The 24,394-nt window shown below is 42.9% G+C and overlaps 1 protein-coding gene across 1 annotated transcript in view; it reads right to left on the minus strand.

Annotated features, from left to right (window-relative positions):
* Positions 1-532: 532 nt before the first annotated feature.
* Positions 533-24,394, minus strand: part of LOC114840368 — a 42,341-nt gene continuing 18,479 nt past the window's right edge. Inside the window, exons 4-7 of the mRNA XM_029123574.2 lie at positions 19,942-20,026; positions 19,591-19,819; positions 784-953; positions 533-556 (exon numbers count right to left, since the gene is read on the minus strand). Of these exons, the coding sequence (XP_028979407.2) occupies positions 533-556; positions 784-953; positions 19,591-19,819; positions 19,942-20,026 (508 nt within the window). The remainder of the gene's footprint in view (positions 557-783; positions 954-19,590; positions 19,820-19,941; positions 20,027-24,394) is intronic.

The raw sequence follows: 24,394 nt of genomic DNA on the forward strand, positions 1-24,394 counted from the left end.
CACAAGGAAGTGTGAGTACATGTCTGTTAGGGTCTTGGGCAGCTCTACGTTATCATCTGTAGTCAACATGTGCTCAAGGATTGTAGCAACGATCCAACAGAAGACTGGTATGTGACACATGATGTGGATGCTCCTTGATGTCTTTATGTGTGAGATGATTCTGCTGGCCAGGTCCTCATCACTGAATCTCTTCCTGAAGTACTCCTCTTTCTGTAGGTCATTGAACCCTCTCACCTCTGTGACCTGGTCAACACACCCTGAAGGGATCTGATTGGCTGCTGCAGGTCTGGTAGTTATCCAGAGGAGAGCAGAGGGAAGCAGATTTCCCTTGATGAGGTTTGTCAGCAGCACATCCACTGAGGTTGACTCTGTGACATCACAACAGCTCTTGTTGTTCTTGAAGTCAAGGGGCAGTCGGCACTCATCCAGACCATCAAAGATGAACAGAACTTTGTATTTGTTGTAGTTAGAGATTCTTGCTTTTTTGGTTTCAACTGAGAGATGATTGATGAGTTGAATTAAACTGAGTGCTTCACCTTTCATCAAATTCAGCTCCCTAAAAGGGAGTGAAAATACAAATTGGACAGCCTTATTGGCTTTTCCTTCAGCCCAGTCCAGAATGAACTTCTGCACAGAGACTGTTTTTCCAATTCCAGCGACACCCTTTGTCAGCACAGTTCTGATAGGTTTGTCTTGTCCAGGTATGGGTTTGAAGATGTCATTACATTTGATTGCTGTCTCTTGTCGTGCTCGTTTTTTGGTTGTTTTCTCAATCTGTCTCACCTCATGTTCATTATTGACCTCTCCCTTTCCACCCTCTGTGATGTAGAGCTCTGTGTAGATCTTATTGAGAAGTGTTGGGTTCCCTTGTTTAGCAATACCCTCAAATAAGCACTGAAACTTCTTCTTCAGGTTTGATTTTACCTCATGTGGGCAAGTCATAGCAAGCTGACCTGAATGAAGAAATAACAGAATACTGTGTCTTAAAACAATGATAGTTTTGTAGAATAGTATTATAGTCTTCTCTGTCTCTTCACGTTTTAAGTTTCTCCTTTTCCTAAATATGCATATTTTACATTGTTCCGTTGTCAGAATTCTAAACTCACAAAAGGAAAACTATTTAGAGACGAATTCCCTTTTTTTTTTACCGTTTTCCAACTTAATCGGCCAACAGCCCACGGCGCTTAGCGTTGATTCCCAAATGGTACCCAGGCACGAATCACCCCTCACTGAATGCCTGACATTGGTGGATGAATGTGCGATACTCCCAGATGAATGATAGTCTTGGTTGAATTTTAATGAACTTCAAAATTAAACCATTCAAAAATGTAATTCAACTTGCCGTTTTGCTTTGTATGGTTCCTAACTCGGGTCACATTTTGGAGTAGGGGATCATTTGGATCCGGTGTGGCTAGAACACCCAAAGGTTTGGTGTCTTGAGTGGCATACAGTAGCTCTATATTTGTTGGGAGGCGCACGTTGAACTGGTATTAGAAAGTTTGGGTTGTTTAAAATTGGTTATGTGCTTCATGGGAGAAAGGATTAATGTTTCCAGTCCCCAACTAGACTGCATTTTTTGCCTGCGCTACATCCATCTGGCACATCAGTCCGGTTTGTTGTTGGTTCTTTGTGTACACAAGTAAGAGACATTTTTAAAGATTAATTGTTGCCATGATAAATTCCCCAGGTAGGTATAGAAACGTTTCCATTGGGTTGCGTTGTGCTTGTTTTTGCCAGAACGCTTAAGCGGAGATGGCCTAGAAGAGCAAATGAGTGAGGGACTGCCTGCCTACCCCTTGTTAAATAGCGTAGTGGTTAGAGAAGGAGACTTGTGAACTATAGGTTCTGAGGTCGTATCTCCTCGCAGGTAAAGTTAAGTATGCATTATTCTGTATAAACTGAATAATTCTGGCTAAAACCGTTAGTATCTACATTATAGTAAGCATGAAATAACGCAGTTAACGGTTATTTTGCGACTGTTTCTGGTGGATACGCATCCGTGCATGTGTTTTAGGTCAGGATAGACAAACACATTTGGTGGCTTAACAACGTAGTTATGTTATATTAAGCCCTAACAGAACTGTATACAGTTATATTGCGACTGGTTCTGGTTGCTCCTCCGGTCGGACTCTGGGTCTTGTCCCGCAGATGAATCAACAAATGCTAATGCAAACATAGCACAACAGGCTAACCTAAGGCTAGAGAGCTCTAATGATTTCCCTGTACTTGATAGAACGCTGTCCAAACTGGTGAACAGATCAGAGCAATTTTCGAGCGAACGGCTGAATGAGACGATAACACAGCTTGAAATACGTGAGAGTGAACAATTCATTGACTCTGTAGCAGCTACCAAATGCTAACAGACAGACACAGATTGGTATACAAGGGATTGCTTCAAATCTAGACCACTCTGTCACGGACATGGCTGACATTCGCCCTTGGACATGTTCAAATGCCACTGGATTAAAGAGGCTTTCAAACCAACCTTCCCCAATGACACATCTTACTGGCACAGCACTCCAGCGGGGACTTGGTCTGAAGTTGTGCACCGCAGAGGCAAATCCAGCAAGAAATCAAATAGGAGAGCACCAACCCTCAATCCACCACCCGAACTCACACTGCAAAACAGGTAAAATCCACTGACTCAGAACAAAATGTGTGTAAATGCACCTAGGGAAGCTAACCCAAACACTAGCATTAGGGCTAACCAAAATCCAAAAAATAGCCCTAAAACCACTGATAGGACGAGGGAAAGAAACTTCGCTTACTCCACATCTGATAAGCCTGATACTACCTTGATTGGGGACAATATAACCAAGCATATCAGAATGGCAAAGACTGAAAACCATGACTGACACATCGGTCAGAGAGCTAACAGAAATGTTGCCAGTTATTCTCTCTACACATCCAAGCAACATGCAGATTATTATCCACACTGGTTCTTCTGACATTCTACAAAAGAAAACTGGATCTGAGTTCCTGAAAATAAATGTTTTTATGCTACTGGAGAAAATAAACAACTTTCAACAACATGTTTTCATCTCAGGCAAACATTCCAACCTTGGGGAAAGGAAATCAATCTTTTAGCAGACTCCTTGGGCTGAATACGTGGCTGACATCGGCATGACTCAACCACAGGATTAAGTTTATTGACAATTTCAATATCTTTTGGAACTGTAAAGAACGCTTTAGACTGGATGGGGTTCATCCAAACATCATGGGATGGCGGCTGCTTGGTGCCAACAGATGTCACACTCTTGGAATGCCATTCCCAAACAAGATAAGCATGAAGGACAGTACTCATAGGCAGAGTATTCATCCCCCCTCCTGACCCTCTAACTAAAATCACCCAATGCTTCCAGATGTTCTCCTTGTCCCAAATGGAGCACAACAACTCCCACCCTCTCCTTCACCACACTCACCCTCTCTACCTCATTCACACCTACCTTCTCCTCCTCTACCACACTCCCCCTCCCTCCTCTACCACACTCCCCCTCCCTCCTCTACCACACTCCCCCTCTCCCTCCTCTACCACACTCCCCCTCCCTCCTCTACCACACTCCCCCTCCCTCCTCTACCACACTCACCCTCCCTCCTCTACCACACTCCCCCTCTCCTCCTCTACCACACTCCCCCTCCCTCCTCTACCACACTCCCCCTCTCCTCCTCTACCACACTCCCCCTCCCTCCTCTACCACACTCCCCCTCTCCTCCTATACCACACTCCCCCTCTCCCTCCTCTACCACACTCCCCCTCCCTCCTCTACCACACTCACCCTCCCTCCTCTACCACACTCACCCTCCCTCCTCTACCACACTCCCCCTCTCCTCCTCTACCACACTCCCCCTCTCCCTCCTCTACCACACTCCCCCTCTCCTCCTCTACCACACTCACCCTCCCTCCTCTACCACACTCCCCCTCCCTCCTCTACCACACTCCCCCTCTCCCTCCTCTACCACACTCCCCCTCTCCTCCTCTACCACACTCCCCCTCTCCCTCCTCTACCACACTCCCCCTCCCTCCTCTACCACACTCCCCCTCTCCCTCCTCTACCACACTCCCCCTCTCCTCCTCTACCACACTCCCCCTCTCCCTCCTCTACCACACTCCCCCTCTCCTCCTCTACCACACTCCCCCTCTCCTCCTCTACCACACTCCCCCTCTCCTCCTCTACCACACTCCCCCTCTCCTCCTCTACCACACTCACCCTCCAACACACTCACCCTCCCCCCTCCACCACACTCACCAATCAGGGAGCTAGTTCTAACCAAAGACAGCAGAGCTCATCTTTCCCTATGTCCTTATTCTATCCAGCCCACGATCCATCCAAAACTTTTAAAATAATTAAAAAAACAATACCTGATGAGGTATAAAACGTTTGCTTAGACAACTGCCACATCGTCAACATTCTTGTCCTTTAGTTCCACAGAGCACAGTATCTCTATTCCTGTGTTGATTAGAAATAGAAGGAACCGTGAGCATGCAACCTATAAAGTCAATTTGTCTAATCTGTTAACTGTAACATGTCAACCTACTAGTTCAGGAACCCCTATCATATTTATTAAGCTGGCTTTACTTAATATCAGATCTCTCACCAACAAATCTTTCTTAGTAAATTACATAATAATATCCTACAACCTAGATTTTATGTTTCTCACTGAAACTTGGCTAACAGAAGATTGTAGTGCTGCAATTCTTAATGAGACAGCACCCAAAAAATGTGGCTATATAAATACGTGTCAAAATTGTAGGAAAGGAGGAGGAGTGGCTGCCCTATTCAAAGATACATTCCAGTGCAAAGAAAATACACTAGGTAATTTTATTTATTTTGAATACCTCTGTTTTACATTGAGGGTTACCCCCAATTTTTTTGTTTTTAACCATTTACAGACCTCCACGATATTCTGCAAATTTTTGATGATTTTGCTTAACTACTTTCTGTTATATCAGTTTGATTATAACTTGTTTATTATTACAGGGGATTTTAACATCCACATAGATCGGGTGGGCAATAGTTTTCACTGGGGGGCCACACTGAAAAAGCCAGAGAGCATCGTGGGCCAGATTAACATGCCTAAAAAACACACAACATAGCTAACTCTGTTAACTTGCATATTACATATATGTATATTTATATTCCATGCAACACCATTTTCATAATTCAACTTAATTTACTTTAACAATGTTTTTTTTAAAATATATTTTCTGTTAACAACTCTTATTATGGCAGGCAAAGCCCTACAAAATCCATTTTTAGGGTTATTTCTCAACAGAAATGTTACTCAAACAGAAAACACATATTTGCCTTAAAACATTACTTTCAACTCAACAGAGTAAGCTACATTACATAAGGTATAGTGTATAAGTTATATAGGTATAATAGTTATTAGGGCAGACATAAGTCTATGAAATCACTTCTGAAGATTTTCACTCAAAGCAAATGTTGGTATAATTGCCGTCCTCTAACTTCATACAGTATATTTTTTGTACTACATGCTTTTAACGACAGCGATTCCAGCAGCCCAGACCCAAAAAATCCACTTTTAGGGCTACTCACTTAATATGAACAGGAGAGACTCATATGGGTGTTGACAAGTGAGGTGAAGTCAGGAGTCATTTCTGTTGAAGCAGTGTGTTTTGTTGAAGCAGTGTGCAGTTCTGTTGAAGCAGTGTGCGGTACTGCTGCAAGATGTTCATCAGTGAGGCTGCATCTGCGCTTGGACCTGTTTAATTGTAGCATCGGGTGACAGTTTTTGTATTTCGCTCTATGCTTGCTCTGGACCTGCCTCTGCAAATTGTTTCCAGAGATCGCTAGCCATCAATCGAGAAGTACGTACAAATGATAACTTCCATGCATGGATTGTGGTGCTGTTCCCTACGTATCATAGCAACGCAAATACCTTGTTTCAACTTAAAGGTATTTTAAATCAGAAATGATGACACTGGTGTACTTATTATTGGGAGTGCCACAGGACTTTTAATTTGAAAATAAATAAATATGCAACAGTAAATAAAGTAATGTATTCTGCTGACCTCGTCAGGTATTGTTTTTTTGTATTATTTTAAAAGTTTTGATGGATCGCGGGCTGGACAGAATGATTCAACGGGCCGGATCCGGCCCGGGGGCCTTATCTTGCCCAGGCCTGGCATAGATAATAGTACAGACAATAATGCCAAATAACTTTTTGCACTGTTTGACACTTTTGATCTCACTGAAAGAGCATACACACACTCAAGACCACATTCTAGATCTCTAAAGGTCTCAATATTTCCTCTGTCATGGTTAAAGACTTGGCCCTGTCTGATCATTTCTGTGTTTTTTTGATTCACTTATCACCCCAAATGTTCCAGTAAACTCTATTTCTGTTAAGAAAGGGTACATTAATGAGAGTACCAATGCTCAGTTTATTGAAGCCATAGCTATCTCTCCAACAATAAGTGCTGAGTCGGTTGATGTACTCCTGGATAATTATAATGCCAAAATATTGAATGTCACGGATCGTGTTGCACCGGTAAAGGTAAAGAAAACTATGAGCAAAGAGAAAACACCATGGAGAACCACCATGATGGTAAGAACCCTGATCAGAGAATGTAGAAAAGTGGAACGTAAGTGGAGGAAAACTAAACTTCAGATCCACTATGACATCTATAAACAAAGCCTTGGTAGCTTCATTTTAGGGAATGATCAACAAAAATATCAACAAAACCCGCACTCTATTTGTCCTGGTCGACAAGCTTACAAACTCAATAAAGCAGATAGCATCAGAACTCATGTCCACTGTGAAATGTAATGAATTTGCGTCTTTCCTTAGTGAAAAATGTATAAGTATTAGATGGAACATCACAACTACACAGTCTAACAAGGACTCTGTACCGTCACTACGACCACCAAGACATAACCTGGTTATTATGTCACATTTTAATACAATTGATCAAAAATCTCTAGAAGAAACAGTTCGACATGTTAAAGCTTCCTCATGTTGTCTCGACACACTGCCATCAGACTTTTTAAAAACAATTTTTAACTGTATAACAATGGACCTACAGCAAATAGTTAATAGCTCTCTGTTATCAGGCATTTTCCCAACGTCTCTAAAAACAGCTGCCATTAAGCCCCTATTAAAAAAGAGAACACTGGACTTATCTATATTGAACAACTATAGACTTGTATCAAATCTCCCTTATAGCCAAGATCATTGAGAAGGTTGTCTTCAATCAACTCAGCAATTTTGTGACCTCAAGCGCTCTCTTAGACAAATTTCAGTCAGGTTTCCGACCTCACCACATCACAGCCTGTTAAATGCTCTTTTGCACGCGTGGGCCAGACACAGTGCCGTCGATAGGACCCGGAATCTCAAATTGACCCCAAAAAAAAAAAAAAATAACCTCCTGATCTATTCATCTACAATTCCAGTCACACATTATGCAAATGTAGACGCGTAGGCCGCTAGCATGTACATCTACATTTTCCTCATGTACATTCAAAGCCCTGTAGTTTCTGTCCCGGGGGGGAGGGGCGGTATTGAGATCCTAGCAACACCTCTGGTCAGACATCCTATGGAAACTGACATAATTTGTGTGGTATTTGTTGAGACGTTTCTAACATTGACCTCAAAATACCTTACTCAGATTGGAAAATATTGTGCAAAAAGATTGTTGTCTATACAAAGAATTGGGTATCCCTTCAAGTTACAGCCCATTACTTACAGGGTAGTTCCCACGTAACTTTTATTCACTCATTTTCTTTTGGAATAGATTTTGGGCGAACAAGCGAACTATTTAATAAAATAAAATTTGAACACCTTGTGAAATACACTAAATAACAATATTAAAACCCAAAGTGATCTTGCAAAGCCTTTTGGCAATATGGTTTTAAAACATATGTTCATGTACTAATGATGGAATATTGTTTTTGCCAAATTTGGACAGCCCTAGCTAGCTTCCTTGCTAGCTTCAGTAGCATGCTTGCTAGAGCACTTTGATTTGTTAAATTTTGACAGAGTAAATATAGCTTTTTTACTTAAGATTCTCTTTCTATGGTGGCTCACAAGCAACATTAGAGGTGCATGCTATGCGTGTAGCACGATGTCCCTGATTTCTTTTTATAGAAATGCCCTAAATCCTTACTCTATCTAACATTGTTTAAAATTAGGATGCATGATGTTTCTATAAAAACATGGTGCCCAACGCATACAGTAGGTGGCGGTGTGCAACTCCAACGTTGGTTGTGAGATGCAATAGAAAGAGAACTACATATCTGTATAGGGTACGCCTGACAGTTTGCAATGGTGGACAGTGAATTTATTGTTACCATAATTATAAACCCAAATTGTTGTTAAAACAGCCAATTCATGGTAAACCGAGGATACCAATTTTTACTCTGTCAAAATTTAACAAATACATGCACACTAGCAAGCATGCTAGTGAAGCTTGCTACGGAGTTAGCTACTGATTAGAGTTGTCAAAATGTACCTGAAATGTTTCTAACATTCGTCCGTGAAAATATTTTTAGAATAGGACATAATTCCAATATTCATTAAATTGTACTTTCGAAAAATGTTTGCTTTTGGTATTGTGCCAGATCCAGGGAACATTATGCAATACAAATTAAGAACAGTAAACACCTTGTTAGTTTTAACACTGCCTCAGCTATTGAACAAATGAAGCATATGTATTTAAAATGTAACATTTATGGTGGCATTCTGCCATTTTATGGGTTACTAGGCAGTTAAAAAATACCAAAGGCTACATTATACATAAAAGAAAACTTTAGTTGAAACCTTTACTACAAGTGGAGTTGTGTTGCTGTGCATCAATACGTTAGTCAGCCTGATGCCCGGTTCACATTGTAACATACGTAAATATTGTGTACGTTGTTTGGACGCAAACTTGCTCCGCTACATGACGCAGACGGCAACTATTGCAGCTGTCCTCCAGCATACAGATCAAGAAAACTTTATGAAGCTTTGTGTCTCTCATTTTGGTTTGAATGAATAGTCTTCCAGCCCAGCTTATTTATACTACTTTTACTGCGAAAATAGATATGAAATTGAAAATTCAAATATAATTCAAGAAATATTATCACAATATAGATTTTATTTAATAAATGATTAAGTCATTATAACCATCAATGTTATTATCACAAGAAAGCTTACAACATGGGAACAATCAGTCCTACCACTGATTTATTGCTGTGTAACATCCGGTTATGTGAACAGATTCTGCTGAAACGAAGATGACGCAAAGTTTGAAATATTTAAAAGTATGACATGTCTGTTGCTCGATACAGCCTATTCTGTTATTAGTGTTTTATTCATGTTTTTTGCTCCACAACCAACAACATTGTCAAAATGTTGTAGAAATCCCATGCACGCAATGCATGTTTGCAATCGTGAACACCCACATAGAAATAGGATTTAGGCCTACCCGTGCAAATGTAACCTACAATTATTAGGGCCACCAGTGATGAATTTTCAAAACGCAAATGAAATAAATTATGCTGTGATGAAATTCACACAAGTTGAACTGCCTATGATTTCAAATGTTTACATTATTTTTCAGTGTGAGTTTGACCATTGACCGTTGTTACGTCATTTTGTACTCAACGAATTACGCAATGTTCAGTGAAGATTTGGATCTTTAAAATCTTTCCTTCCTCGAGATGTGTTAAGTGTTCCCTAGATTTTTTTTATGCAGTGTATTATTCAATGTTTAATTCATTATTAATGTTACCTTCAGTCAGTTAATACTAATAACAGTGCTATTATTGGGGAGTTTTTAACTAGAAAAATGTAAAACATTATTTTTCTTCTGGGCTACCGTGGGGCGAACAAGTATTTGATACACTGCCGATTTTGCAGGTTTTCCCACTTAGAAAGCATGTAGAGATCTGTCATTTTATCATAATATTCAACTGTGAGTGACGGAATCTAAAACAAAAATCCAGAAAATCACATTGTATGATTTTTTTGTAATTCATTTGCATTTTATTGCATGACATAAGTATTTGATACATCAGAAAAGCAGAACTTAATATTTGGTACAGAAACCTTTGTTTGTAATTACAGAGATCATACGTTTCCTGTAGTTCTTGACCAGGTTTGCACACACTGCAGCAGGGATATACAGACCTTACAGACACTCCTCCATACAGACCTTCTCCAGACCCTTCAAGTTTCGGGGCTGTCACTGGGCAAAACAGACTTTCAGCTCCCTCCAAAGATTTTCTACTGGGTTCAGGTCTGGAAACTGGCTAGTGTTGTGGACATTTCTCTAACCAATGTATTCTCACTGATTAAAGGACTGAGTCCCCTTATTCAAATTAGAAAAGGAATGTGGGGGATCTGGTATTTGCCAAGGGGGCATCATTGACTGGTATCAGCAGATGAAATTGTTACTCTTTATCTGCTCATCTGTATAACTCATCAGGGCATCTGTTGTCTGTCCGGGTTCAGTTGGAACCAAGCGTGCCGCACAAGCCCTGAAAAGTGAAGCCAAAATGTCTCGATTGCCCCCTGGTGAGTGGTCCCAGTATAGGTCATAAACCCCGCCCTCCCCATGTTATTCAATGGGACGCGAGACCAACTAAACAATTAAATTACCCTTCAATTATCTTTTTTCCGAAGCTGGTTTCTGTCATTTACTGTAGTTTGTATCACGCTAATGTAAATTCAAGAGTTTGTTTTAAAAATAATTTGGTTTTTAGTTAGTTATTTAATGCTCTAAAAACGGTGGTGTGACGTCGTGATTCACAGCTTTGATTGACAGCTACCTGAGCCAAGGAGCCACTGAAGCGCCATCCTCCTTCGGAGGACTGAGGAGATTGGAGCTTTACATTTAATCTCTAAATTTCTATAATTGATATAATTTCACACGGACATAATGGGTTGTTCTGCAGTACATTGTGCTAACCGATCTGGCATTTCCAATCGATCTTTGAATTTTTTTCGGTAAGTTAAATTTATAAGCTATTTAATTAGTAAATAAATGTAATGGGCTAGCTAACGTTAGCTAAAAGACAACAAGCCTCGTTAATAGCCATGTTAATAGCTAGCAGGGGATTGTTAGCTAGAAGTTACCAATTCTTTTTGTATTAGGCCTATTCTAAATTAAGGTTAAACATGATGTAAGTTAGGCTATAACATATCGTCTAGGTTTAACAAGCAAATGTTGTACTGTACTTGGACTTGCGATTGATTACGGTATGCGCATTCTGCGAGGGAGAGTGAGGGCGGGGCACAGGGGAGGGGCCGTTGATTTCGCGGCTTTACGGCTTTACTTCCTGCTCGCTACTGCGCATAACTACTGCGCAGAACTGGTCCCAAGATCGCTATCTGCGCAGACGCAAGTCCAAGATGTCCGCGCCGTATCGGGACACTGGTGGCTTCATTTTTCACCAATGGAAAAGAGAGAAAGGGCGTCGTCCATTTTATATACAGTCTATGGTTGGAACTCTTAGAATTGAATAAGTTACCTATGAGGGGAAGGATAGCTTGCCCCTTGTGTGAAGTCTAGGTAGTAAAAGAACAAAAGGAATGTGATCCTTGGGGGGAAGTAAGATCAGTTGGCCCTTTAGGTAAACACAACAGTAAACATTATGGCAGGAAGGATAAGGTGGGGGGGGACAGCATGTGACTTGTGTGATAGGACAAAGGGAATGTGTTGTATTGACATAAGACAGATGGGCAGCATCTTACCACACCCTTTTTCCTCCCTTATATACTGATGATTGTACTGTATGGAGTTAGAGACTCCTCTGACGATAATAATTAATAAAACTGTTAGAATGTGCCAAGAGAATTTTGTCTCTGTTTCTTACTCCTTTAAGAGTGTCGATCGATGGAATTACCATCACACTGGGCCACTCCAGGACTTGAGATGCTTCTTACGGAGCCACTCCTTAGTTGCCCTGGTTGTGTGTTTTGGGTCGTTGTCATGCTAGAAGACCAAGCCACAACCCATCTTCAATGCTCTTGCTGAGGGAAGGAGGTTGTTGGCCAAGATCTCGCGATACATGGCCCCATCTATCCGGTGCAGTCGTCCTGCCCCCTTTGCAGAAAAGCATCCCCAAAGAATAATGTTTCCACCACCATGATTTACGGTTGGGATGGTGTTCTTGGGATTGTACTCATCCTTCTTCTTCCTCCAAACATGGTGAGTGGAGTTTAGCTCAATTTTTGTCTCATCAGACCACATGACCTTCTCCCATTCCTCTTCTGGATCATCCAGAAGATCATTGGCAAATTTCAGATGGGCCTGGACATGCGCTTGCTTGAGCAGGGGCGGGGGGGATTTTAATCCATGACGGCGTAGTGTGTTACTAATGGTAATTCTTTGAGACTGTAGTCCCAGCTCTCTTCAGGTCATTGACCAGGTCCTGCCGTGTATTTCTGGGCTGATCCCTCACCTTCCTCATGATCATTGATGCCCCACAAGGTGAGATCTTGCATGGAGCCCCAGACCGAGGGAGATTGACTTGTCATCTTGAACTTCTTCCATTTTTTTATAATTGCGCCAACAGTTCTCAACAAGCTGCTTGCCTATTGTCCTGTAGCCCATCCCAGCTTTGTGCAGGTCTACAATTTTATCCATGATGTCCTTACACAGCTCTCTGGTCTTGGCCATTGTGGAGAGGTTGGAGTCTGTTTGATTGAGTGTGTGGACAGGTGTCTTTTATACAGTTAACAAGTTCAAACAGGTGCAGTTCAACAGGTAATGAGTGGAGAACAGGAGGGCTTCTTAAAGATAAACTAACAGGTCTGTGAGAGCCGGAATTCTTACTGGTTGGTAGGTTATCAAATACTTATGTCATGCAATAAAATACATTATTTAAAATCATACAATGTGATTTTCTGTATTTTTATTTTAGATTCCATCTCTCACAGTTGAAGTGTACCTATGATAAAAAATTACAGACTTCTACATGCTTTGTAAGTAGGAAAACCTGCAAAATCGGCAGTGTATTAAATACTTGCTCTCCCCACTGTATATTTTCCTTACCTCAAATGATTGACTCTAAAATCACCTCAGGAATATTGGGATTTAGGGTCTGAATAAAAAAAGTTCCAGCTGATAATGCACTAACCAATTATATCAGTTTATAGCTCATGTCGATTAGTATTTATGGCAGTTTTCAGATAAAAAATATGTGATTGGACAGCAGAGATATTAAGAGTAAACCCATCGGAATTAGGATTCTGTAATTACACAGAGCTCCGGCTGGAAAGGTTTAATCGGTGGTGTTCTGCAACTGGTGTGGATACTTTCGATGTTTTTTGTGACCTGAATCTGTGCCTAACTGAACTTGAGTCTATTTAAATTAGTATAAGGTCCAAACTGCCTCTGAGGCAGATGTCCTAGTTGACGAGTATGTAATCATTCATAAAGGCAACTATAATGGGAACAGGTCTTGCGGGGATTGGGATGGCTGGGAACGGTCCTTCCTTGCTCATCTTGGTAGACAAAGTGTGTCACTATTGTCGGGGTGAAGGTCACTGGAAAAATGTGCCCTATTCTTAATGTTAGGTCTAGAAATAGTTTCCATGTCAAACCATCAGCGCTGGTAGCAACTGTGAAGGTGTTGGTTAGTTCCAGTGCCCATTCTTTGGCTCAGGTTCAGCCAGATCAGTGAAACCTTGTGATAGTGTAGGGGACTACTCTCCCTTCATAACCCAAGTTTATGTATCTTTGGTAGGGATTCAGAAAACAATCCCCGGCAGGAAATGCAGGACACTAGGGCTTTGGAATCTTTTTTATGTCAGTCTGCTTTACCATTTTCCTCATATTCTTACACGGGCAAGAAGCTGTTTTTCAGATTGTGGTGCCTATTAAGCTAAGGGGGGTGGTTTTGTGAACTGCCCATGGCTATCTGGCAGGAAATTTCAGTGTGAGGAAAACATCTAATTGCATTTTGTGTAATTTTTTTGGCCCTGTCTCAAGAAAGAAATTTTGGTATTTCTTAAAACATGCCACACTTGTCAGTTGACTGGTAAGTCAACCAAGTTATAAAACCTGTACCTTTGTATCCCATACCGGCTATATCCCCACCATTTGCACATTTAACTATTGAATGGGTAGGACTGTTAGCACAAATACTGGTAGTGTCGATTTGTTAACTGTCATGTCCAAACCACTTTGGATCCTGGAGCAGTTCCATCAGACTCTTAAATCTTTGCTTCCTTCATATTGCACTGAAATGGATCGTGACTGGGAGTAGGGTCTATCCTGGCTGCTTTTGGCAGCTAGGGAGGTATCCCAAGAGAGTACTGGTTTTAGTCCTAATGATCTTTCTTTTGGTCACACATTGCATGGTCCATTAACCGTGTTAAAGGATCAGTGGAAATTGACTGAACCTACCAATTTGCATTTAGCAAACAGCAGACGGAACACCCAGATGGTGTTTTAGTGACTGCAGGGGATTTAAATTATTTAAATCTGATAACTGTTTTTCCCAAATACCACCAAAATGTCTTCTGCCCCACCAGAGGAGACAATACACTAGACCATGTGGATACAAACATTCCGGAGGCTTACAAAGCCCTTTCCCTCCCACACCTCGGACAGTCTGATCACCTCTCACTGTTTCTACTTCCCAAGTAATTACCCATCAATAAACTGGTGAAACCATCAGTGAGGTCAGTCAAAGTGTGACCAGAGGGAGCAGACCCACTACTACAAAACCAGTTTCAACAAACAGACTTGAGATGGTTTGCCACCCAAGCCACCCTTGACTCCCATGCAGACATTGAAACATATGCTTCCTCTTGTGATGGCAATTTCTAAAATTCAAATAGTTGTACGAAAATGGTAGGTAAGACAGGAGAAATCAATTGCGCAATAAACGGTTTTAATGAAACTTGCAAGGAGAAAGTATACAGGTTACAAAGTAACGGTGGATAGTTTCTAAATAAAAACATCATTTCGACAGTATTTATTACATAGGAAAAAGGGGTGTGGTAAGATGCTGCCATCTGTTTCATGTCAATCAAACACCTTTCCCTTTGTTCTATCACACACGTCAAATGCTATCTTCCCCCACCTTATCCTTCCTGCCATAATGTTTACTGTAGTGTTTACCCAAAGGGGCCAACTGACCTTACTGCCCCCTGTTGTATCTTCTCCTATCCTGTCCTAAAACCCATTGATCTCCATCTGGACAGACAATAGATGCCCCCTATGCAAATACCAGGTCCCACACATTCCTGTACCTATCTTAACAGTGGGACTCAATCCTTTACTCAGAGAGAATACATTGTATATAGAAATTTCCACAACAATCCATCCTCTTGATACCATGTCAAACCTTGGTATCAAACCTTAAACAGTACACTCATTAGGGTGTAGACTGCAACAAAACAGTACTCTTTAACAACATGACCCAGTCAATATTATTATCCTTAGTGATTAGAGAACTGAGCAAATCTGAAATGTCTGGATCCTCCTTTACATTCTTCTAGATCATTACCTTTCGTATAAACACCAAGATCACACATTGTCATCATACAGAATCATAACATAGTACAGCAAAACTTTTTTCTTTATGTTAAAATCATCATAAACACCTATCACTGAATGCATCCTTCAATTTATCACTGTTACAAAGTTCTCTCATGCCAATTGCTCAATTCACTGAAAAGTCCTCTCCATGGTTCCATTTGGATGTCCTTCCATTTCTTTGGCAGGTCGGTGTAACAGAACGAAAAAGTCAGATGTATATTCCAAGGTGTTGTCCTTCACAGCTCAAATGCAGACACAGCTCTTGTTGTCTCCATTCTAGCTGTTTTATCAGCCAGGCCAGGAGAATCTGTGTGTTCTCCTTTGTGAACTCCAAGATGACCAGTTTTAGCTAAAGGTTCTAGAGCTAAAGGCCATGTAGAAAGTGACTGGTTACGAGCACCAGAAAATTCACTTTCCCTCAGTGACTTCAATTCACTGTGTCTAACCTTCAAACACCAAAGCCCTCCTGTAGCGTGTGTCGTCGACCCCAGGTTCCTCTCTCAGCTACCTGGACAGCAGATGAGATGTACCTGGTATGGACCCAGTCAGCGTAGCATGATGTTGTGCAGTAGATCTTTCCTACGCCTCCATCCTCTCGGTCGGAGGTTGCCTTCTCCATCACATTGCAGAACCAGCAGGACTCAAATCAATTCAGCTCACAGGAAACCAGCATCCTGTAGACGTGCGGCACCTAGACGTGCAGCGGGCCAGAGTAGACTCCTCTCTCAGCTGTAGGACAGTCTGTCTGTGTGTCTGTGAGATCCATCTCATCTCAGCCACCTCACAGTTGTCCTTTTAAGCCAAGCTCAGTCTCTCTCAGGGCTCCAACAAGTCCTCTGTTGCCGAATCGCTTTCAAGTGTTCTGTATCTGAATGTGTGAATTATCCTTGAGAAGATTAGTTCCAACTGCACAGTACATCATCACATATGTCCATCACGTTAGCTTGTTGCATCTCGCTGATACATTAGAACCACACACTACCAAACACTCAAACCCTATATTTCCCTACTTCTTTTCTCCAAATAGATTAGAACGGTTGAAATCAATAACAGTATCGTTAAAACATTAACATCTCTGGTGCTTCTGTTCTGCTAGTGTAGCAAAATAACAATTCCACTCTTTTCTATAGTTGGTGTAACAACCAACACAAAGAACAGAAGAACACAATTTCACATTTCTTATTACTGTTCCAAAAACTCATCAGTTAAGATAGTTTGCTTGCATTGAAGTACCACTCTCTAAGAGCAGTTCATGAACAATTCTCAGTTCACCTATATAATTTACATCTGATTGTGTTGTATCGGAACTACAATCAAATTCACCCATTGTTTCACATATAGGATCAAATACCTCATTTCAAATCAAACATTTCACACCATCTTGAAGGTCAGCTAACATAACTGTTATTTAGCCTAATTTCTCTACAAGATGAAACTTAGTGTGAACTTCTCAATCTCTTCTTATTATCCTAGCACATCAAACACACTCTGAAATCCTGTCATAAATCATGACCCCCCCTTTTTACTCCTTTATCACCACAGGGCTCTCCCTGGAGTGGGGGGTGGTCTACTGACCTAAGGATAACAGGCCCTGGTCTTGAAGGATTGTCACCTTATCACTAAGGGACACTGTTGTTATCTTGAAACACCCCAGGCATTGACAATAGTAAAACAACCTTTTTTCTCTTCATTCACCTCAAAGAAACCTCTGTTAACCATTAACTTTCCAATGATTGCCTACTAGGACAGAACTTAAATTAGAATTAGAATACCCAATTTTGATAATGTCTGTTTCTCTTCTAAAGAGTCCAAACAAGTTAAAATCCATCTCAAACTGTTTTTTGTGTCAGTGAGTGGAGTGCTCCAGTGGGTCTGTACCTCTCTTTACAATTTTGACTATGTAAGACTTCTCAACTTGGTTTTCCCGAAATATAAATTGATGCAGAATTATTTTCTCAATATCAAATTAAAACATGGCAACATTTTGTAAACATGTAAGGAATAACAAAATGTGCTCCCTGCACGTTTTTACCCACTTATTCCATAATGCATGAGATTAATATGATTACTTCTAATCAAATATTAAACTAACTGAACAGTAACACACCCATCAAATTAGGTATTGCTTAGCTACACCATTTCAAAATGGCAAGATGTATTCTACTCAACCATAACCATGTTAGATTTCACATAAAACATACATTTCAAAAACCCAATTTGACAAACTAGATTATTCACGTAACTTCTTTAAGTACCTATTTAATTTGCTTTGAACTCTAAGTTCAACTCTTTTTCATTTGAACTCTAAGTTCAACTCTTTTCCACTATAGATAATCATTTCATACAATCCCCCCCTGCTTTCAAGACAGAAAATGACTTCAAGCTTGAAAGCAGAACCATTATAGGACCGAAATCAAAAAGAAAATCGATAGTTGGGAGGAATCTAACATACATCCAGTAAACGTCGCAAACTGAATATCCAACCAAACCAACCGAAAATAAGAAAAACAAAGGAAATAAAAACTGTACCACACACAAGGTCGCTCGTGTGAGGGAACTCCCAAATTAGCATATCAAAATTTGCATTTACATAGGCAACGGCCAAACTAATTTGAGACCAACAAACATCATGACTCAATTTACCTCCTAAACTCAAACTAGGGAATTTTCTCAATTTTAGATGTAAGTCTACGTCATTCAAAATAGTGGCGGTCAGCCAAAATCGCTACTTCCATGCATATCTCATGCGAAGACATCGAATTTGTTCTAGCAATTAACAATGTTGGATGACTCAAGGTCTCCACCCTTACTACAATTTGATTCAAAATCATAAATGTAAACATTAAAGCAACCAAAAGGAAAACTTATTCTGCTTTCACTTAATGTTTTATCATCCCAAAACTGAACATGTGTTGGTAAAATTACCACGTGTGAGAACACTGTGAGAACACTCTGTTCTGGATTACATCAACACCTGCACCAATGACGCCACCACCCATAAACTATTAAAGACCTTCCCCAACCAGAAGCGTTGGATGAACAGTGAGGTCTGACAACTGCTAAAGGCACGCAACGCTGCGTTCAGATCCAGGGCCAACCTGAAAAGGGGTATCAAGTTAGCTAACAACAACTCTGATTCTTGACGCATCTGGCAGGGCATCCAAGCCATCACTGACTACAAGCCAACAAACAAATAACCCCACCCCCACAACCAGCGAAGTCACCATCACCGATGAGCTAAACAGGTTCTACGCTCGCTTCCATTAAAGCTGAACTCCCCCCATCCCCCCTCAGCCTATCCATTGCAGATGTGTTGTCTGCACTGAGCAGGGTGAATGCATGCATGGCTGCTGGTCCTGATGGCGCCCCCGGACGTGTGCCCAACGCATGTGCCAGGGAGTTGGCTGAGGTCTTCACTGATATTTTCAACCTGACATTATAACAGGCGGTTGTCCCTGCGTGCTACCAGACCACAACCATTGTGCCAGTGCAGAAGCAGTCAACAGTGTCTACTCATGGACCTACTCATGGTAGGTTGCTATGTTTTTGTGGGAACTTTATTTCTGTGGCCACCTCTCTAATGGAGTTGCTTAAAAGGATAGTTCATCTGAAAATCATATTTCTGTGACAGTCCCTAACCTTAACTGTTCTTTGGCAGTGATTTAATCAAGGTGAGCATGAACTTTAACCTAAACAAGCAATGTGAAGATAGGTTGCATCACATAGCTGGCCCATTTTGTGCCCATTTTATAATTGTGGAAAATTCTGTGGTCATAAGAAAAGTACAAGGAACGTGGGAGAGGAGACTTGAGGTTTCACTCGTTGCCATATCTGTATGTTCTGCTCACAGTTCCATCTCTCAACCACATCACCAGGACAGCATATAACCTCCAGATTCAAATGAACGCAGCACTCCTCTCAGCTTTTTTCAGTTGTTACATGCACGTCTATCTCGGAAACCTCATTGCTGCTATCCCTGCATTTCAGTTGCACATACTACCTTACAACTTCAACTTGCTCGATTGCACAGTCAGAATTGACTTATTATATTTCATATAATAGAACAATCAACAGTAAAGTCAGACAACTCTTACTTTTCTCCAGTGTGTCAGCAAGCTCCTTCTGGTTCATCTTCCTCAGGACATGCATTGTGATCTTCAGAGCCCCCTCTTTGGCACTGCTCTCCTGCAACTCATCTTCAGGGTCCACACCTTCCTCATCCTCCCTCTGACTCTCAAAGCCTTCTGGGAGATCTGAACTCAGCATTGCCTCAAACTTCTTCAGCTCTTTCCTCACAAAAGCCATGATATTATGTTCAAGTAACTATAAGGGAGAGAGTGAAAATTTTCTCATTGGACTGAATTAAAGTTAATTATCAGAACAATGTTAACCAATTTATGATTGACAGATTAACAGAAACAGAAGTACATAACAAGACCACATACTCTGAATATAGAGGACAGGCCTGTTGAATGACTCTGGACAGATTGACCACTCAGAATCTCTGACTCTGATCTCTCCTGTTGGTCTCTGTGGACAAAACATTACATCTAAATTTTTTAATGTGTACAGACTCCCACACATTTTTGAGTTTTCCCTTTCAGGACTATCAACTTATTTTTTGTAATTCAAAAACCAAAGTGTCCTACTCTTAAATTTAAAGCTGCCTATTATAGCTGTCATGGTACGGTGAGCAGCAGCGCCACCGTTCCATACATCTTCAGTTCCAAACATCACACAAATGCATCCCGGACTTGTTCTGTGTCACATGTTTTCAATTATCATTCACACCAGAATCTTCTTTTCGACCGGGAGAGTCCAGCCGAAAAGGGCAGCACGGCACTCTAGGGCGAGGTGCCCAACTCCCGGTCCGCGGTCCCCTCCTGAACCGAGGTCCCCCCAGGAAATGTTTAGGGGGGGCTGAGTGGGTGCCCGAGGGAAGTCCCGACGGCGCCCCCTCTACGTCCGATGCCTGCGCCACGCCGCCGACTGTTCCCTGCTGCCTGGGAGCTGCAGCCAGCGCCCCCTGCTGCCTTGGAGCGGCAGCCAGCGCCTCCTACCTGCCAGCAGCGGCAGCCAGCGCCTCCTACCTGCCAAAAGCGGCAGCCAGCACCCCCTACCTGCCAGAAGCGGCAGCCAGCGCCGACCCAACGTCGGCACTTCCGGCTACAGACCCTCCGCCAGCTACCGACCCTCCATCGGCTCTTCCAGCTACCGACCCTCCTTCGGCTCTCCCAGCTCCTAACCCTCCGCCGGCTACCGACCCTCCGTCAGCTCTCCCGGCTCCTGATCCTCCGTCGGCTCTCCCGGCTCCTGATCCCCCGCCAGCTCTGCCTCCCCGGTCAGCCCTGCCGGAGTCCAACATTCACCGGGAACGAGTCTGACGTACTGCCGGCAATGCGAACCAAGCTCCTGCTTCAGTCGTACAGGGACCTGACACCCCTTAGCAAAGGACCCAGGACCCCATACTCCCGAAGCACCCTCCACAGGATGCCGCGAGGGACACAGTCAAATGCCTTCTCCAAATCCACAAAACACACTGTTCCTCCTGAATCCGAGGTTCTACTATCGGCCGTATTCTCCTCTCCAGAACCCTGGCATAGACTTTCCCGGGGAGGCTGAGAAGTGTGATCCCCCTGTAGTTGGAACACACCCTCCGGTCCCCCTTCTTAAAAAGAGGGACCACCACCCCGGTCTGCCATCCCAGAGGCACTGTCCCCGACTGCCACGCGATGTTGCACAGGCATGTCAACCAAGACAGCCCCACAACATCCAGAGACTTGAGGTACTCAGGGCGGATCTCATCCACCCCCGGTGCCTTGCCACCGAGGAGTTTCTTAACCACCTCGGTGACTTCAGCCCGGGTGATGGACGAGTCCACCTCTGAGCCCTCATCCTCTGCTTCCTCAATGGAAGACGTGACGGCGGGATTGAGGAGATCCTCGAAGTACTCCTTCCAACGCCCGACGACATCCCCAGTTGAGGTCAACAGCTGCCCACCTCCATTGTAAACAGCATTGGTAGGGCACTGTTTCCCTCTCCTGAGTCGCCGGACGGTTTGCCAGAATCTCTTCGAGGCCATCCGATAGTCCTTCTCCATGGCCTCACCGAACTCCTCCCAGGCCCGAGTTTTTGCCTCCACAACCACCCTGGCTTGTGGGACCCTCAAAAGTCCCACAAGCCAACCAGGCCTGATAGGACTCCTTCTTCAGCTTGACGGCATCCCTTACTTCCGGTGTCCTCCACCAGGTTCGGGGATTACCTTGACTGGCACCGGAGACCTTACAGCCACAGCTCAGAGCAGCCGCTTCGACAATGGAGTTGGAGAACATGGTCCATTCGGACTCAATATCTCCAGCCTCTCTCGGGATCCAGTCAAAGCTCTGCCGGAGGTGGGAGTTAAAGATCTCACTGACAGGAGACTCGGCCAGACATTCCCAGCAGACCCTTACAGTACGCTTGGGTCTGCTGAGTCTGACCAACTTCCTCCCCCGCCATCGGATCCAACTCAGCACCAGGTGTTGATCAGTTGACAGCCCTCTCTTTACCCGAGTGTCCAAGACATACGGCCGCAGGTCAGATGAAACGTCAACAAAGTCGATCATCGACCTACGGTCTAGGGTATCCTGGTGCCACGTGCACTGATGGACACCCTTATGCTTGAACATGGTGTTCGTTATGGACAAACTGTGACTAACACAGAAGTCCAATAACTGAACACCACTCGGGTTCAGATCAGGGGGCCGTTCCTCCCAATCACGCCCCTCCAGGTGTCACTGTCGTTGCCCACGTGGGAGTTGAAGTCCCTCAGTAGAACGATGGAGTCCCCAGTCGGAGCACTTTCCAGCACCCCTCCCAGAGACTCCAAGAAGGTCGGGTACTCTGCACTGCCGTTCGGCCCGTAGGCACAAACAACAGTGAGAGACCTATCCCCGACCCGTAGGCGCAGGGAAACGACCCTCTCGTTCACCGGGGTAAACTCCAACACATGACGGCAAAGCTGGAGAGCTATAAGCAAACCCACACCAGCCTGCCGCCTCTCACCATGGGCAACTCCAGAGTGGTGAAAAGTCCATCCTCTCTCAAGGAGTGTGGTTCCAGAGCCCAAGCTGTGCGTAGAGGTGATCTCTAGTCGGAACCTCTCAACCTCACGCACAATCTCAGGCTCCTTCCCCGCCAGCGAGGAGACGTTCCACGTCCCTAGAACTAGTTTCCGTGTCCTGGGATCGGGTTGTTGAGGCCGCCTTCGACTGCCGCCCGATCCAGTATGCACCGACCCCTTTATGGTCCCTCCTGCAGGTGGTGAGCCCACAGGAATGCGGCCCCACGTCGCTCCTTCGGGCTGAGCCCGGCCGGACCCCGTGGGGAAAGGCCCGGCCACCAGGCGCTCGCATTCGAGCCCCAACCCTGGGCCTGGCTTCAGGGTGGGGCCCCGGCTGCGCCATACCGGCCGACGTCACAGTCCTCAAAATGTTTATCATCATTAAAGGGTTATTGAATCATAAATGTTTACCTGAATATTGTATTGTAAGAAGAATGAAGTGACCTTGAAGATTATTTTTTGTGAAGATTTTTACAGGTTCATCTTTTATTTTTTATCTAATTTGTAAGTCTCTTTCATTTGTCAAAGCTACTCTACAATTTTAAATTAAGATAGAAGATTCTAAAAACTTTCGTAAAAAAAAAATAGGTATTGGTAGTGATGGGCTGCTCGACACTCACGCTTGATACTGTTCCGATCTATTTGATACTCACTGGCCCTGAACCCTCACAGACTGAACTGACGTCACATGGTAAGTGATTGAGTGCAAGAGGCTGCTAGGGCTCAAAATGCTATAAATAGTCATGGGACAGCACTTTGCGACGATATCATGTTACCTTGACGACGTTGAAACATGTTGAACACTGTTGTGGGTTTGGTACTTTTTATTTTACGTTTTTTAATTTCTCTGCGGCCAAGGCACTTAAGGGACTGACTGCCTGATTTATATCTCTCGCAGACTCTTGACCTACAGAGTGGACGAGAGGTGATTGTAAAAAATAATCTATATTTGTCCATTATCAATGTACTACTTTTGGTCCAAACAGCATCTTTAAGCAAAGACTAAAATAAATATTTGAATAAACTAGGTGTGTAATAAGGTGATTACATTCCTCTGATTTAATGTGTTCTATGTGTCATCTTAAATCCTTGTTAATGTAGTGTAGTTTACCATTCTTCTTTCATTCTTCTTTCTGAATGACATTGATACAATAACTATCAATATAGGTGACGATAGCGGACTTTTTCGTCAAGTGGAAAAGATGAGGGAATTGTGGAAACCCCTCCTCTTTTACTCCGTAAGGGGTTGTGGTGTCTATTACCCCAAAAACATGCCCGGTTATGTACTTCGAAAATGCACCAGAAATAGTCGTAACATAACTGTAAATAGTTTTATTTTAGGCTTACTATAACACAGTTACTGAAGCTTGTAGCAAGCGAAGTGTTTGTCTATCCTGAATAATTCCAAATTCATAATTAGTTTTGAGTGAACACCACTCGCCTGCATGGCAGTCTGCATCTCTAACTACTACGCTATTTAACAATGGGTAGACAGCCAGTCAATCAGTCAGTCAGTCACTCACTCAATAAGAAACATTCGCCCTTCTTGTCCTGCTTGTCCGGCTTTACTATCTCAGGTTTTGATAACAAGGTGCAATACCAACAACTTAGAATTAGTTTTGCCTATTTGTTAATAACCATAGAAAAGTTCTAACATCTATGGCAGTAATTCTTTCAGCACGCTTTATGGCCTTTACTGAACACCTTATTACCAACTGAGCAGCGGTGGCTCAGCGGGTATTGCTGACTTTCCTGCAGAAATACAGGAGATCAAACCCCGGTTAGTTTTTTCCAAT

This window comes from Esox lucius, chromosome 11 (assembly GCF_011004845.1).
Source record: "Esox lucius isolate fEsoLuc1 chromosome 11, fEsoLuc1.pri, whole genome shotgun sequence".
In the NCBI taxonomy this organism is placed as follows: domain Eukaryota; kingdom Metazoa; phylum Chordata; class Actinopteri; order Esociformes; family Esocidae; genus Esox; species Esox lucius.